The sequence below is a fragment of the Clupea harengus genome, chromosome 14 (genome assembly GCF_900700415.2).
Source record: "Clupea harengus chromosome 14, Ch_v2.0.2, whole genome shotgun sequence".
Lineage (NCBI taxonomy): Eukaryota > Metazoa > Chordata > Actinopteri > Clupeiformes > Clupeidae > Clupea > Clupea harengus.
In genome coordinates, this window is record NC_045165.1 from 6,582,222 (window position 1) to 6,597,318 (window position 15,097).

General features: G+C 44.6%; 2 protein-coding genes across 2 annotated transcripts; one reads left to right on the forward strand and one right to left on the reverse strand.

Annotated features, from left to right (window-relative positions):
- The first annotated feature begins 1,173 nt into the window (after window positions 1–1,173).
- Window positions 1,174–8,675, forward strand: znf839 (zinc finger protein 839). Its single transcript, XM_031580501.2, has 8 exons — window positions 1,174–2,328; window positions 2,547–3,392; window positions 3,751–3,945; window positions 5,525–5,617; window positions 6,896–7,027; window positions 7,168–7,296; window positions 7,578–7,689; window positions 7,894–8,675. Exons 1-8 carry the CDS (start codon window positions 1,438–1,440, stop codon window positions 8,673–8,675), a joined length of 3,180 nt encoding a protein of 1,059 aa, XP_031436361.1. The 5' UTR covers window positions 1,174–1,437.
- Window positions 8,676–9,723: 1,048 nt separating this feature from the next.
- On the reverse strand, window positions 9,724–12,004 carry LOC105905063 (cyclin-dependent kinase 2 interacting protein). The gene is made up of 5 exons (XM_012833043.3): window positions 11,604–12,004; window positions 11,168–11,327; window positions 10,883–11,021; window positions 10,665–10,794; window positions 9,724–10,436 (listed from the first exon to the last, which is right to left on the reverse strand). The coding sequence occupies exons 1-5, from the start codon at window positions 11,608–11,610 to the stop codon at window positions 10,234–10,236; spliced, it is 639 nt and encodes a 212-aa protein (XP_012688497.2). The 5' UTR covers window positions 11,611–12,004; the 3' UTR covers window positions 9,724–10,233.
- Between the last annotated feature and the right edge of the window lie 3,093 nt (window positions 12,005–15,097).

The window sequence follows — 15,097 nt, forward strand, 5'->3', positions numbered from 1 at the left end:
CCTCATGCACTTGCATTTGACAGTGACACAGCCCTAAAATCTCACGGATTTAGCGCAACTTCAAAATCAGTGAGTGTGAGCACTGGGATTGGGGCATTGGAAGCAGGATTTAAGCAAGCGGACGCATTCATAAAAGTTACAGAGCATAACATTAGCACACATGCGACATATGTACACGACACGTACATCATTTCTAGAAACATAGATTAAGGTATATACAAATAAATATACAAAATAAGTGGATACAAATGGAGAGTGTCAGCATTCAAAGTATTGGTTGTGGAATAGCTGGGTATACAGCGTCCTCGCAAGGTTACTATTGTAGTAGGTGTAGAAGCAATGAAGCAGAAAACTATGCCAATGATGTAATTTGTTTATATGGCGGGTAAATAGGCTGGTATATAGTATGTATTATAAGAAGATTAGGATTTGTGCATAATTATTTGGTGGGGGGCAGCTGTAAGCAGAGGGTTTCAGCAGGTAGATCGGGTGGCCGCAGCCCACAGTGCAGATAGCCTAGAGAAGAGAAGAAGAAAAGAGACAAAGTCAGTGATCAGATTTAAATGGCCTTAATATGTATATGTAATTGTGGTGGGTAAAAATGTTGTCACTGGTTCGCAGGTTAAGGTCCTACAATATGGGAGAGAAGAGAGACAGGAAGACAAACAGAAAATCTGAGATGTATCATCTGTTGAAGAAAAGGGTGAATCAATTAAACAGCAATAGTTGCTAACTAACATAGACAGGAATTGGGTATGGCTCGGTCCGATACGCAATCGTTTCCCATTCACGTTTTTTTTAGCGCACACACTTAATAGAGGAGGACTGCACTTTTGACGCTTTTTAAAACTGGTTTTAGGTGGTCTACAATTAGTAAACCAGTTACCAGCCTCAGGTGGTTAGCTAGTTGCGTTGTGTAGAACGGGACTAGCCCAAATTTACGCCAGCAAAAGTAGCCTAGTGGAGTTGGACCTTGCCCACCAACTGAAAATATGGGTGCAACAACACAGATAATGTTTATAGTGTTGTTTTTACTCAGAAATGTTACAGCTTCCATATGTGAAAGAGATTTCAATTTGGAAGATGTTCAACGCACTGATCCCAGTCTACTGTTTACACTTCTGTCCCCCAGGCACCTAGAAGAGTTGTCTTCCTCGCGCGCGTTTCTTGATTAAAGAAGTGGGCGTACAGGAAACGGAAATACGTCATATTTCATCCAGCCTCTCCAGTTGTGTATTTTCTATGGCAGACAGTTATATGGAAACTAACATGCACCACTGTCTTCTAAAACATCAAGAGATTTGTTTGTCTACATATTTTGTGAGTGGATACCACAAATGTGGCCTCTGTCACTCCACCCGTGTTTCTGAGTGACAAGGGCGCGTTTGATTACATTTTCACTGCATGAAAATTTAACGTGAGCTATCACTAGTCAAAATGGCGGATAACGACGACGAGAGCAATAACATGTCAAACGACACAGTAGCCGAAGACAGTAATAACAGCTTGCAAGTTCAGTGTGTATCCGAGTTGCCACAGTCGACTGTGTCTGTTACCAATTTAGGCAGTCATGTCACAGTAAGTAACCAGTGTGTTGTAGCGGCGAATGTAGCTGGAGAGGCGACCAACACGGACGGCTTAGCTGATTTTTTCCACAGTACAGAGGAACCATCCAAGGAAGAAAAAGATTGTCAAGTGGTCACCCAGTTCGTGGACAACGGTGGTTTGGCTGAACAGAATGTAACGTCCTTCATCCCTAAAGCTGAAAATTTTGAAGCAGCAGTATCTACAGAATGCACAGCAGTTACCACGGAATTTGTGAACACTATTACGCCAACCACCACTATAATTTACGTCCAACCTGATGGTAGTTTTGTGGAGGGCTCTGGGTTGACGGAAGAGGAACAGAAGCAGTTAGTCGAACAACTTGCAAAACAGCAGCTTGTTCAGGTATCGGAAAGTGAAGCTGCTCGTATATTAGAACAGAGCCAGGCCCACAAACCACAACCTGCTGCTCCACAGCATCATCATACCGGATCCCTAGTGCCAGTTGATCTGCAGCAAGTGATAGACCATGTCAACAAATCACCACAGACTCTGTCTCATGTGATTTCACCCAAAGTACTGCCGAGAGTCATGAGTGAGCAACCTACGTCTTACATCACTCTCGATGCAGGCACCCTGTTAGCTAGTGCTGGGCAAGTGAGTATGGCAGCACGCCCACAGCCCCTCACCATCGTTCAGAATGCTTCTCAACGGCTGCAGAGCGTCGCTAAGCACGTTGCTCTCCAACAATCTCAGAACGGCACCCGGCTCATTCAGCAGAAGGTAAAAGCTTCAATGCAGTTTAAATTGTACTTGTGGAATGTAAAACCCGTGTACAGTTGTTGCTCTGCACTTAGCACTTGAAACATAGTTACGTCCTTTTTAATGTAATAATGAACAGGTTCATTTTATCATCCATGTAATGTTTTCATAGATTGTATGCAGCTATCTACTGTGTTTATAAGTTTCAGAATCCTCCTGAAAGTTGCTCTGTGTTTCAGCAGCCTGTGGAAATGATCCGCATCCAGGTGCAGGGGCCTCAGAAAATGGAGACCAAGGAGCAGACAGTCACACTCCTCCAGTCCAAACCTATGGCTGTGACTCCCATCCGGGGGAAAGTCACCACGGCCTCAGTTGTCGGCAGCCCGCATGTCATTCACATCACACCTCTGCCCGGCCAGCAGCAGTACATCCTGCAGAATCCCGGCGAACCGCCCATTCAGCTGCTCCTGCAGCGGCCGGCACCGGTGGTCACAAGCTCGGCCCCTGTGCTGCACAAACCTCTCGTCCAGATACCCGTCAATGGCTCACCTGTACGCCCACCTGCACCCAAAGTCACCCCTCTGGTCGTGCCCACAGCCAAAGTCACACCTGTTCCTACCACACGGGCACCCGTTGCCAAACCCGCTTCTGCCCCAGCGCCCACTGCCCCTGCAGGGGAAAAGGAGAAAGAGAGGCCACGCGGAAGGAAACGGGCCAAGAAGCCCCAGAAGATCCAGACCCGGTCTGGCAGGGTGTCCCGTCCACCAAAGCACAAAGTGCGGGACTACAAATTCATCAAGACGGAGGACCTGGCAGACAGCCACCAGTCCGACTCGGACGACTACTCCGAGATTAGCGTGGAGGACGAGGAAGAAGACGGCAAGAAGAAGGGTGTGGATGTCAACTTCAACCTCACACCAAAGGCCTTCAAGTGCGAGACCTGTGAGAAGTGCTACGTAGGGCTGGGTGGCCTGTCCAGACACTACAAACTAAACCCCTCTCATGGCACTAGCCCTGCACCCAGCCAGGCCACCGGGGGTGCACCAGCACCCGCCAGTGCCACAACAGCAGCAACTTCAGTGAAGGTTAGATACGTTTTCTAGATACGTTTTATCGTTTGTCTGGCTTTTTGATTTTTGTTTATTTCAGTATTTTGTCTGTATATTGGAACCACTTGTTTTGGAGACAAATATTGTCTTGGAACAATGCTGTCGAGATGTGCAAAGTAAAAATAGTTTCTTCATGAACACCATATTTAGGAGATGAAAAACGAAGTAATTGAACTGGTGTACTCACACATGCAGTGCCCCAGAGGATGAACAACCATGCTCAGTACATTTCATTGGCCGGTGTCTGTTATCAAAACATGAACAGCCTTGTGGTTGAACCCATGTTTAACCATGATGACTGAATGGCTCCTCTCTCTCTCTCTCTCTCTTGCAGGCTGAGGCCGTGTCTGGCGGGCTGCAGCCGCCGCAGCAGCGAGGCCCGGGAAGGCCCAGAGGGCCCGGCAGACCAGGGAGACCCCGCCTTGTCGGACGGCCTCCCAAAAGAGGCCGGCCTGGTCGCCCCCCTAAGATTCAGCCGCCAAACATCGCAGAGCAGCAAGCACAGAGACGCAAGGCACGGCTAAAAGAGGTATGGGCACCAGGGCAGGTTGGCTTGAAGTACGGTTTTGACCATGTGGACTGGGGGTTAGATTCAGAATCTAGTCTTGGCAAGAAAGGGTTGAGCCACAGCTGGAAGAATATGTAAGGAACCACAAGTGGGTAAAGGTTTCTGCTTGTTCGTCTTTTTGCTGTTTAGCTGAAATACAATATTTTATTATAAGACCCTGTCTTGGTAAACCTAATTAATCTGCCCACTCAATTGAGGAACTCAACATTAGTCCCTGTTTTTTTTTTTTTTTAAATGCTATATTATTACCCGTTAGGTAGGCTGATCTAGGTTAATTTCTTCTGGATGCCTTAAATCCATAATGACGAATACTTCTCTTACTTTTTAATAACTGGTTTCGTCTAGGAATAGTGTCGCTCGGGAAGCTGCCACGGCCGGTTTCTAGATTTTGGCATATTCCACAGGCACAACCTGTGACTAGTTCTGGAGAATAGTTCAGAGGTTGCAGTGCCTCACTGGTGCTCACCAGCATGTTAGACCGAACTGGTTTAGGGACTGAGTGCCAGAATGTTGTGCGAGCTCAGTACAATCATTCAGTCCAATCAGTGCATAGATAATCCACCGCTATATATTACAATGTAATAGTTCTGCTGCAGTGTACAACCCAGGTTATTAGCCAGGTACCTCAAGACTTACATCGCTGCTTTTTGAGTTGTAACTAATCCTAGTTTTGCGTTGCTGAAACACTGTCACCGTGTAATACTTCTCTTGTTAATAATTTCAACTAAAGGCAACAAAGCATTAAAGCATCACAATTCATTTGTCTGGTGCAAATGACTGATTCTGTTACACATTCAAACTAGTCTTCGATGAATAATCCAAAGTCAAGAGAAGACATGAACCATTCAAACTTTCAGAAGGTATATACATACTTGGCTGCTCAGAGGATGATGACTACACACATAGTCTGTGGCTACAGGATACTCAGAGTGCTGTTTGCTATTTTCCCCTTAAATACTGAATTTAATTAATATACCAGACGTAGGACTAGATTATTACCTCCAGAGTGGGGTTTCCTGCAGCCTACAAGGATCAGAATTCACACCCTTAGTTTTACCCTTGTTTGGAAAAGCACAGGGAGAGAAACAGAGACAGATGGTAGAGATAAAAACACCAGGATGGGTGTGAGAAGTCAACCTAGTGTCCTGGAATGTTTTTTTAAAGATGTGTTCTGTAAACAACTGACCCACACCTATTCGCTGCAGAGTAATTGTAACTGGAAGACCATCTGTCTTTTACAATCCAAAAATTCTTGGCCCACAGTTTAGGGCCTTACAATGTATAGGCCTAATTGCTTCTTTCCCATGTACTAGTAATGTTGGGTATACTGGAACTAGAACTTTTGCCTGCCATTAGAAAAGCATTAATGAAATTAAACTTTGATGTCTTTGACGAGGGTTAGATTTAAGGTTTATGGAATATGATACACACTGAGCCAAAGATAGCAATGAATGCAGGCATATTCCCAGCAGCATGTTTTAGCAGAGCTGTGCTGTCCTTCAATAAACCATGGTTTGTCTTGTCATGCTTTCCGGTACAGGCTTTGGAGCAGTGCAGTGATGAGGACCTGATGGAGGTTGTGTTCCCACGGCTCACGAAGGTCATGACCGCATGGGAGTTTATTCTGATGAAGGTAATTCTGAAGTATGCAAGCCAGTGGCATTGTCTGTCTTGGGCATACAGTCTATTCCCCACTTTGAGCAATTTGTTACTATGTAACTCAAAATCAGTAATAGAAGACGGCAGTATCTTCAGTGAACAGAGGCAAGACTTATCAGAGTGGGTTTACTGGAAAATACTTGGAAAAACTTTTGTCTTATTGGCTGGTCAATTGTTCAATTAATGTTTTTACTGTGCCAAGTGCGAGCACATCCAATCAGTAAGTGTGTGTAATACTCTATTCTGATTGGCTGGCACGTGTCCCGTAAGAAGGTTTAATCACTGTTGTATATCAATGTTCTGGAAACTTGGAATGGTAACTATAACTATAGTAAATAGCCTAACGCTTGATTGAAATGTGTAGTCAGGCAAGCTAATTAATGAACAAAATTAACATATTTTGCTGTTTTGCCAAGTGGTGTTAACAAGATGAATTCCATGGTTAAGTAACATGGTCACTAGTTACCTGGACAACAAGCAAGCATAGGACCGCTGGAGGGCTGCACATCCCTAATAAAAAAAAAGGCCTTTCAAGCTGACAGTCAGTTTTAATGGCATTGATGGTTTTATTAGAAATCTGTAGTTCACAGGAGAGAATCTGTGTTTAAAGTAAACAAAATGCTATAAAACAATAGTATTTAAATATAGGTCCACTTCCTTTGTGTTGATTCTACATGAATCATGTTATTCGACATTTAACTATCCATCGTTTCAGTCTACAGTCTTAAGAAGGAAAAGAGCAATTGCACAGCAAATTGTGAAATTAAGTAGCACATTTTTTTTATTATTAATTGACAGCACTAATTCAAATTCTTATTCATGAAAAGTTACCAATGACCAATGTGTGTGTTTAGCAACAATTTGCTGACATATGAACTCAATATGACATGAACTCATTACTGTCTATATGTGGGCATCTCAGGGTCATTCTGGGAGACATCAATGGTGTTCCCTTAAGTGCCACGCAGTCTTAAACACCCCAGACCTCCGGGACTAAATTCTCAAATCTTCACTTAGTACTCGGGGCAGTCAAAGAACTTACCCCGTCATATCTCAAGTCATGGTCCAGGGATATGGTCCAGGCAGACTAACTATGTCCTGACCATCCTGTGCTCCTCTGAGCTCAGTAATAGCTCACACAGTGAATGCACTCATAAGCCCCCCATGGTTGAGTGTAAATGGGGTCTAAGGCTGGAGGGTTTCGGAGAACACAGCATGACCACCTGAGCTAACCCTGACTCCCTCGCTGCAGGTGGAGACGGGGCGGACGACCAAGTCCCAGTTCGCCGAAGTGTACCGCGAGTTTGAGCAGCTTCATGGCCAGGTGAAGAAGATGGCCCAGCATCATCCATCTGGCCAGACTCTGGAAGTGCACAATATGGAGGTGTGTGGATATTTTTTATGCGTGGATATTTATATTTATATGGAAGTGGGGGGCTTCCCGTGTGCATATTTGGGTGTGGTCAGCGGTTGAGGTATAGAAATCATTGGACCAGGAAATGAGTTGAGACTCCGTTCACTCAGGTGTTAAGGTCCCTCGGCATCACGGATCGTCCCAGTCTGGCGAAACCTCTCGTCCCTGCCCCGACACCACCCGCCACCACCACGGGTCCTCAAGAGGCCGTGGCCAGTAAGAACATCAGACACATGGAGGTGAGATCAATTTTTCTTTCATTCTGATGAAAATCGGACATGATACAGTTGTTGTTTACATTGTTTGTATTTTGTTAAAAAAAAAAAAATGTTAAAAGCATGCCGTGTGCTGTGATGTATCCATATTATAAGGACAGATATTGTGATAATATTGGATTGTGAGTTAACCTGTGATTCCCACCCCTCGTAGTCATAACTTTTTTATATATGCTATTAATATATAATATAATATACATAATAATATTTCTAAACTTAGTGCCACCTGGTTTGTTTACTCTCAGAATACTAAAATGCTGCCACCAGCCAAAAGGTTCAAAATGGAGAACACTAATGGCTTTCAAATCAGCCAAAATGGTCTTCAGAAGCCCCTGGTGGAGGAGGCGTCCAAAAAGGGTTGGTTGAAATGCACACATTTGATCTGCATTGATGTATTCTTTAGACCAACCATGCTGATATGAAAATAACACTCAGGCTTACACTTTTTTCACACTGGAAGACCAGCAGATGGGTTTCAGTACAGTTTGCATGCATGTCATTTAGTTGCATTGGCTCTTGAGTGAAGCTCTTTTCCATCCCTGTACTGTGTTGATCTCACAGAGGCGACTGCTGTGCAGGCTGGCACTGCTGCACTGCTGAAGGAGCCCCAGGCCCAGACCCAGCCTCAAACCCAAGCTCAGCCCCAGGCCCAGGCCCAGCCCCAAGCTCAGCCCCAGCCCCAGGCCCAGCCCCAAGCCCAGCCCCAAGCCCAGCCCCAAGCCCAGGCCCATCCCCAGGCCCATCCCCAAGCCCAGCCCCAGCCCCAGCCCCAGCCCCAGCCCCAGATAGGGGGTTCTGTCCCGGACTCTAGCACAGCGCCGGCTGCCCCAGTGGCTGCTGTAGCTGAGCCCATGGAGACAGAGACTGGAGCCGTCCCCATGGAGACGGAGACTGGATCCAACCCCCTGGAGCCTCAGGGGGCCATGGAGCTGGTGGAGTCTTCCGGGGGAGAGATGTCGGAGCTGTCTCAGGACGAGGGCGGTGCAGCCGTGGACGTTGCGGAGCAGATGCAGGACCTGGAGGAGGCCCTGAGCGGCGAGCCGGTGCAGCCCGACAGCCGCGCAGAGGAACCCGGACTGCAGGTAGAGCGGTGTTGCGGGGATCAAGTTCAGGAACAGGTGCTAGATGGCGTCTACATCCAGGCAGAGGGCGGTGAGCTTCTCATGCAGCACAACCCGCTGTCATCGGAGGGTATCGTAATCGAAAACGTGCCCGATGTCGTCACCACCACCACCACCACACACAACCAGGCGCCACAGGGGAGCGCACTAGAGAACGCACTGGCCATCGAGGCAGACGGCTCAAAAAGCGCAGACGCTAATGTCGCCGGACTTCAGCACTGAGCTCAAACACACACGCAAAATACGCATAGTCACCATATCTCATCACATCCCTCTGACATGGGATTTCAAGCAGGACTGCCTTCCGGTTCCTTCTCTGGCGATCAGCCACCCCTTCAGTGCTTATCTCACCTCCCATATTGTAGTTGAGTTCCGTTCATGTTCCTCTAGCAGTTCAATGAACACTGTTCTTGCTCAAGTGATTTGAGATGAATGTTCATGAGGTACACCAGCAAACATAACCTCTGTGTTATGAATACAGACCATCAGTGTTTTCCATGCATTATTTGCATAGATTCGTGGGGAACATCAAGCTCTATTTTCTTTAAGCTGTGAATTAATTAATAGTTCTATAATTATCCCTTTTTAGAACATTCTTTGGACTGTAATCATAACCCAACAGGATGTGTAATAGCAGCTATTATTGCAAATCGAACTGACGTTTGAGGCGTGGTTATATGGTTCAGTTCAGGCAAATCGCACAAGATGTTCAAACGAAGAGTAACGGACAGGAATAAATAAATATTTTGAAGACTTTGGTTTCATCTTCGGGTGTTTAGCTTTTTAGGCCTCCCACATGTATAGTGGACTCTTTCAGTTTTGCGACCCCAAACTTCAGTTTGAGTTGAGGTTTGTGTGTGTGTGTGTGTGTGTGTGTGTGTATGCCTGGAGCAGAGAGCACATTTCCTGCCAGTTCACTGGCCACCTCTGCAGTGTATTATAGTTTTGTTTGTTGTTTTCTTAATTACATTATTTTGTAAGCATGTTTACCCCCCCCCCCCCCCCCGAAAGGAAAAGCAAACAAACAAGAGCTCTTTTCAGTGTTCCTTTGTATAGATTTGTAGCTCTTTGTTGATCAAATTTGTCGGTGACATGTTTATATGTAGATAAGTGTCCTGTTTGAAGGCAGTCTTTCAAGTTGTTGCACTATTTTATTACTTTTTTAATATAAATATTCCACTGTACCGTGTTTTTCTTTCAGTCATAATATGTTTGAAATATCAAGAGGGATATATGTAAAGGGGAGAATTAAATCACATCTCCTAAAAACTCAGTGGCATCGTTTAATTTTTCACACTTTCACACAAGTTTCACAGTTCACAGCAAGTGTTTCTATTCTAGATAAGGCTTATCAAAGCAATAATGCGTCTCTCTCAACGAGTGAAGCAATGTCATTCATTCTTTCAGGGGTTTATGAAGACACCCAATGGACAGCCTCATTTTTGAGACGTTGCAGGGTCAGCCAGGACCATACAAAATGTCACTGTCCACACAGATGACTTCCTGTTAGACGAACCCCCAGCGTGAGGCCTCTTGCAGTGAAAAGGCTTCCACTGGTATGTGCAGTCTTTAGCTGAAATGTTATAGCAGGACTTGGAGACCACTCAAAGGCCAGTAAATTCCCAAGCAATGCATATCTTCAAAAACTCTACTGAATGTCCCGTGGTGCCCACTTATGTTTGTAGGCAACGGATCCCAATGTCCGGTGTTCTGGATCTCAGTCAGGACATTGACCAAAGTGTAGTGGATGTTTTTCAGAGCTGTGGGTTGTGGGAGGGATTTAAAGTGTCCTGTGTCCGGTCTCCAGAAGCAGGCTCTCTAAGAGCAGTTTAGTCTGGTCGTCTACGTACGGCTGGTACAGCCAGGCAGAGAGGTAAACCATGGAGAGCTGTGGATCAGAGGTGTGGGCCAGCTCCTGGAGGATCAGCTGCTTCAGGGCCAACTCCTGCCTGTAGCATTTACACAGCCTGGTGGACACGTCCGCTGAAACCACAAGGTTTAGAACATGAGGAGGAGTGGTTAAAGCAGACGACTTGTGTCATCAACATGCCAATGGAAGGGCAGTTCAAATTGACCCAATTTTACTTCACCTGGTGCAAAGATGAGGCTACAACACAAAGTTTGTTTATCATAAACTGCAAAGACTGCTCCTGCTTTTTAATGTGCCATTACATAACTGACATGGTTAGCTCCACATTCATTTGGCCTTACCAAAGTCAGACGTGGGCCAGGAAAGGAAGAGTGGACAGTCTCTTCCTTTAGCCCCAAACTTAAATGTCTCGAGGTCGCAGATTCCTCTCTCAGACGACACAATTTTTTCCATTTTGGAGACGACACGAGTCTGGAAAAAAAAAGGTTATTCCAAATCAGAGCAAAGTTAGACCAATTTGACCACTTCATGAAAATAATATGAATGAGGATGGTCTTACCATTTTCTCCACAATCTCCTGCAATTTGGAGCACTCCTCTTCGAGAGCTTTAACGGATCTCAGTGTGTCTGCCCCCATAGGAGGGGTGATTGCCAGGTCAGCATCGGCCCCCGCCAAAAGACTGGTCTCCTTCACTGGCCTAAAAGGTTTTAAAATCACCACACATTAATCTTTTTTTTGCCTGGATTTACTCCAACTCAGCAGAACACCCACTCAAGATCATCAAATTGTTTCAATCTTTATTAATTAATAATAATTAAATTCACATGAAAAGATAATACTTACTCTTTACTTAATACCAGGTTGACTATTTTGGTTGCAGTGGTTGATCCTTCGTCATTCAGGCGATCCCATTTCAAAATGAAATTGTGCCAATCTGCAGCATTGTCTTTCAGTTTTCTTGCACTTCCAGTCAAGTTACCTTTCGTTCCTGGGGTTAGGCTCTCTGTTAATAGGCCAAGACAAGAATGATGTAAACGCAAGTAGGCAAGCCATAGAAACGCAATGAAAACATGCAGCTGTCAACTGCCCACACGTCAAGTACTACAAGGTTAGCAAACTTGTCAACTAAAACTGAAAGGTTTTTAAAGAACCTTGTTTAATGTGTTTGGATTAAATAAAGGTATATTAATACAATTCATTTACAGATTACGTTACCAACTGGTGAAGTCATACATTTTAGCTAGCAAGGTACCCAAGTTTTGTCTAGAGAAAAACTTACCATCCATTCTATTTGTGGCTAACGTCAGAGCTTCCTTTTCAATAAGAAAACGCCGCCTGCGCAATCCCCTGCAATAGCCAAAACCGAAACTGTTCAATGTGTCTAACGCAATTGTCTGTACATAAATAGAAATGCCCCACAGAAATGTGTTAAGCTCCCTTCACACAGGTTCCCATGCTGAAAACACAGCAGCGTGTAGCCAACGACAATAACGAAAATGTCAATATGGCCGCGATTCGTAGTTTTCTTCAAAATAAAAGTGTAAAAGTATGTATTATTGTTAAACTATACGAGTACGAAAAATTTAGCAAACTGTATGTGCTACCAAAGATAAGATAAACGTAAAGGTGATCAAATACAAAAGACAATGGAAATAAGGAAACTAAACACTGGATCATGCTCACTCTCAACTCAGTAAGAAACATCTTCATTACAGCCTAATAACCTGTTGTCACTAAAAGTTGTCATAGCCTATTTACCTATGTAGCTATGCCATTGTTATTATTGCCATTGGTCTAAGTAATTGCTACCATTTGTGTTTTCACATTTTATAAAACGTTTCATGTCATGCTGTTTCACAAATTGTAGTTCCTTATGTAATAAGAGGGTTCCTTAATGTTTATGCAGAGTGCCATAGTTCTTTAAGATGTTATCTAGCATCTGGTGCAATTTATATACCACCTCAGTAGTTTTTCATGTATATAATTGAGTAGACAAAATGTGCAGATGCAATATGCAGTGTATTTATCTAGACCAGTTAGCAATACACCAGGCATATTATGCCGTGTAAAACGTTGAAACATTTGTCAAACCAGATTTTTTTAAACAACATTTTGAAGCGGACTTTTATTTTAACACTTTTTACCGCCGTATTGCCGCCCATTGTTGACTGTTGTCGCTAGCTCCAAGGACAGTTTCCTCCCATCGCTTGACGTGTTTAACCAGTGAGATCACTTGTGAAAGCCTAGGTTCCCCTCATGTCGCCCTCTATCGATATGGAAGATTAATTTCAGCTGCCTATGTAACGATGGTCAAGCAACGGGGAGACGGAGGCGAATCTGTTGAACTTTCTTTTATTTTCCTTTAGAAAATAAATCAAAACATTGCCATCAGGCTTTGGTGTGAACGTACAGCATCCGATCAAAAGCATAGGCTTCTCTGCTGATTACTTCAGTAATAGAAAATATGTACAAAACTTTTAACTTCCCATACACAGTGGAATGGGCATAACTGTAGCCTAAGTGCACAGAGTTACAGCACTTCATTCAAACCTATTTACATTATGGAGCCACATACCTTTAGAAAATAAATCAAAACATTGCCATCAGGCTTTGGTGTGAACGTACAGCATCTGCACAAGCAAAATATAAAGCGTTACATATAGGCAACATCTACGTCAATATCCTATTGTACACTATCAGCGCTTGCTAGCCAGCAATGCGCCAGACAGAATGTCTGAACACATGGAACGATAGCTAATTAACGTTCGGTTAAACTAGCTAACATTCGCTGTCATAATAATAATAATACTTCATACTTCATACTTAATACTTAATACGTAATAATACTTTCAATGCATGTTTAACTAAACAGTTAAATCCCTGCATGTTATATTGAACAGTACATTTAAAGCATGGACGTGGCTAGCGGAGTTTACGGCTAGTCGGGAACATATCAGGTACAGTGCTTTGTACAGTCAACCTACCCGATCAAAAGCATAGGCTTCTCTGATCGGGTAGGGAGACAGCACTGGACTACACGCATCAGATCTGCAGTACACCATATGGCCAAAGGTGGCTCCCATTCACACTTTTTAAACAAGGCAGTTTAATTTTGGCGAAAATCATATAAAACCATACACTACATTTTTAACTCTGTTACATCCACCTCCTCTGAATTTCGCCAACATTTACAATTCTGCAAGGCATTATGTTCACCCCTACCGAAAAGAAAGAAAGAAGAAAAAAAAAAAACCCACATGACATGGTTACACATGGTTTCCAACTTGAAAAGTATCCCCAAAAAGGATGAAGTAGAAAGAGTGACACAAAACTCACTACCAACTTCTGGAAGTAGGATGCCGTCTACACCCCACCCAAACCATGTCTCACAGATAAAAGCATGTCCCTACAAAGGGACTCTGACTCAGCAATGCTATATCAAAATATTAAAATACACTTAGATTACCCCTAGTCTCACTGAGACATCTGAAACATTGCCTTAGAAACGACATTGCTTACAATACCCTGTTTGGACATCTGACACAGTAACCGGTTAACTGGCTTCACTATACGTCCAAAACGAGTCCTAGCTGTGTGTAAGGTGTTGGAATCTGAGTGAGTGGAGGGTGGCCGTGTACTACGTGCATCGTCTAAGTGCTCTGCGTTGTGTGTGTGTCTATTCCGAGAGCCAGTGAGTGAGGCATGAGAGAAGCTATGTTCAGAGCTCAACTCTGTCTGTGACTGTAACTGCGAACTGCCTGTATGCCCAGACCCATTACTTATACTCAGGACGTCTTCTGGTGAGCTACACTCTGCATGGACATCTGCATTCACAGTGGTCAGGTTGTCAACCCACTCCTGAGTCCTACTTCCAGCATCCTTTCTACCAGCAACAGGCATCGATCCATCCACATCAGTGATGTCGCTTGACTCTTTCCCGCAGGAGGACACAAAGGTCCCATCTGAAACACTGTCCTCATCAATAGGCAGGAAATTAACGAGCATCAGAAGATTGCGATGGACAACTCTTTCTTGGCCTGTTTCAGGGTGTCGGATCCGGTAGGTGTGAGTGGAGGCATTGATGCTGGCAACAGTATATACTGTGGACTCCCAACGGTCTGCGGTCTTTCGTTTCCCTCTCTCCCGCTTGTTGGACACCAGGACACGATCACCCACAGCAATCAGCTTCCCCTTTGTACGGCGATTGTAGAATTCAGCTTGCCGATTCTGCTCTTTGTTGACATGCCCTTGAGCTATAGCCATGGCCTCTTGCAGGTCTTTAGTCAGAGACACCACATAGTGGTCATAATTGCTAATCTCTGGATCTTTCAGGATGTTCTTGAAGAGAATGTCAACAGGCAGGCGTGGGACTCTACCATACATAAGGTAAAATGGGGGATAGCCTGTGGTTTCATGTACCGTGCAATTGTACATAAACGTCAGTGTTTGGAGGTGTCGGGGCCAGTGGCATTTGGCTTCAGGCGGGAGGGCGCGAATCATGTTCCCCAATGTCCTGTTGAAACGCTCCACACTACCGTTGCCCATTGGATGGTATGGGGTGGTTCGGGACTTCCTCACACCGGCGACCTTCAGCAATTCACTGATCAGTTGACTTTCAAACGAGGCCCCCTGATCGGAGTGGATTCTTTCGGGAAAGCCGTATATGCAGAAGTACTTGTCCCAGAGTTGTTTCGCCACCTGTTTGGCGCACTGATCACGGCAGGGGAAGGCTTGGGCCAGCCTGGTAAAATGGTCTGTAACTACCAGCACATC

Coding starts and splice junctions, on each gene's coding strand:
- LOC105905063 (XM_012833043.3), bottom strand. Junction 10,795..10,882: donor AGGAGATTGTGGAGAAAATG/GTAAGACCATCC, acceptor TTTTTTTTCCAG/ACTCGTGTCGTCTCCAAAAT. Junction 10,437..10,664: donor CTGGCCCACGTCTGACTTTG/GTAAGGCCAAAT, acceptor TTGTGGTTTCAG/CGGACGTGTCCACCAGGCTG.
- znf839 (XM_031580501.2), top strand. CDS start 1,438: ATGGCGGATAACGACGACGAGAGCAATAACATGTCAAACGACACAGTA. Junction 5,618..6,895: donor GGGAGTTTATTCTGATGAAG/GTAATTCTGAAG, acceptor CCCTCGCTGCAG/GTGGAGACGGGGCGGACGAC. Junction 7,028..7,167: donor TGGAAGTGCACAATATGGAG/GTGTGTGGATAT, acceptor CCGTTCACTCAG/GTGTTAAGGTCCCTCGGCAT.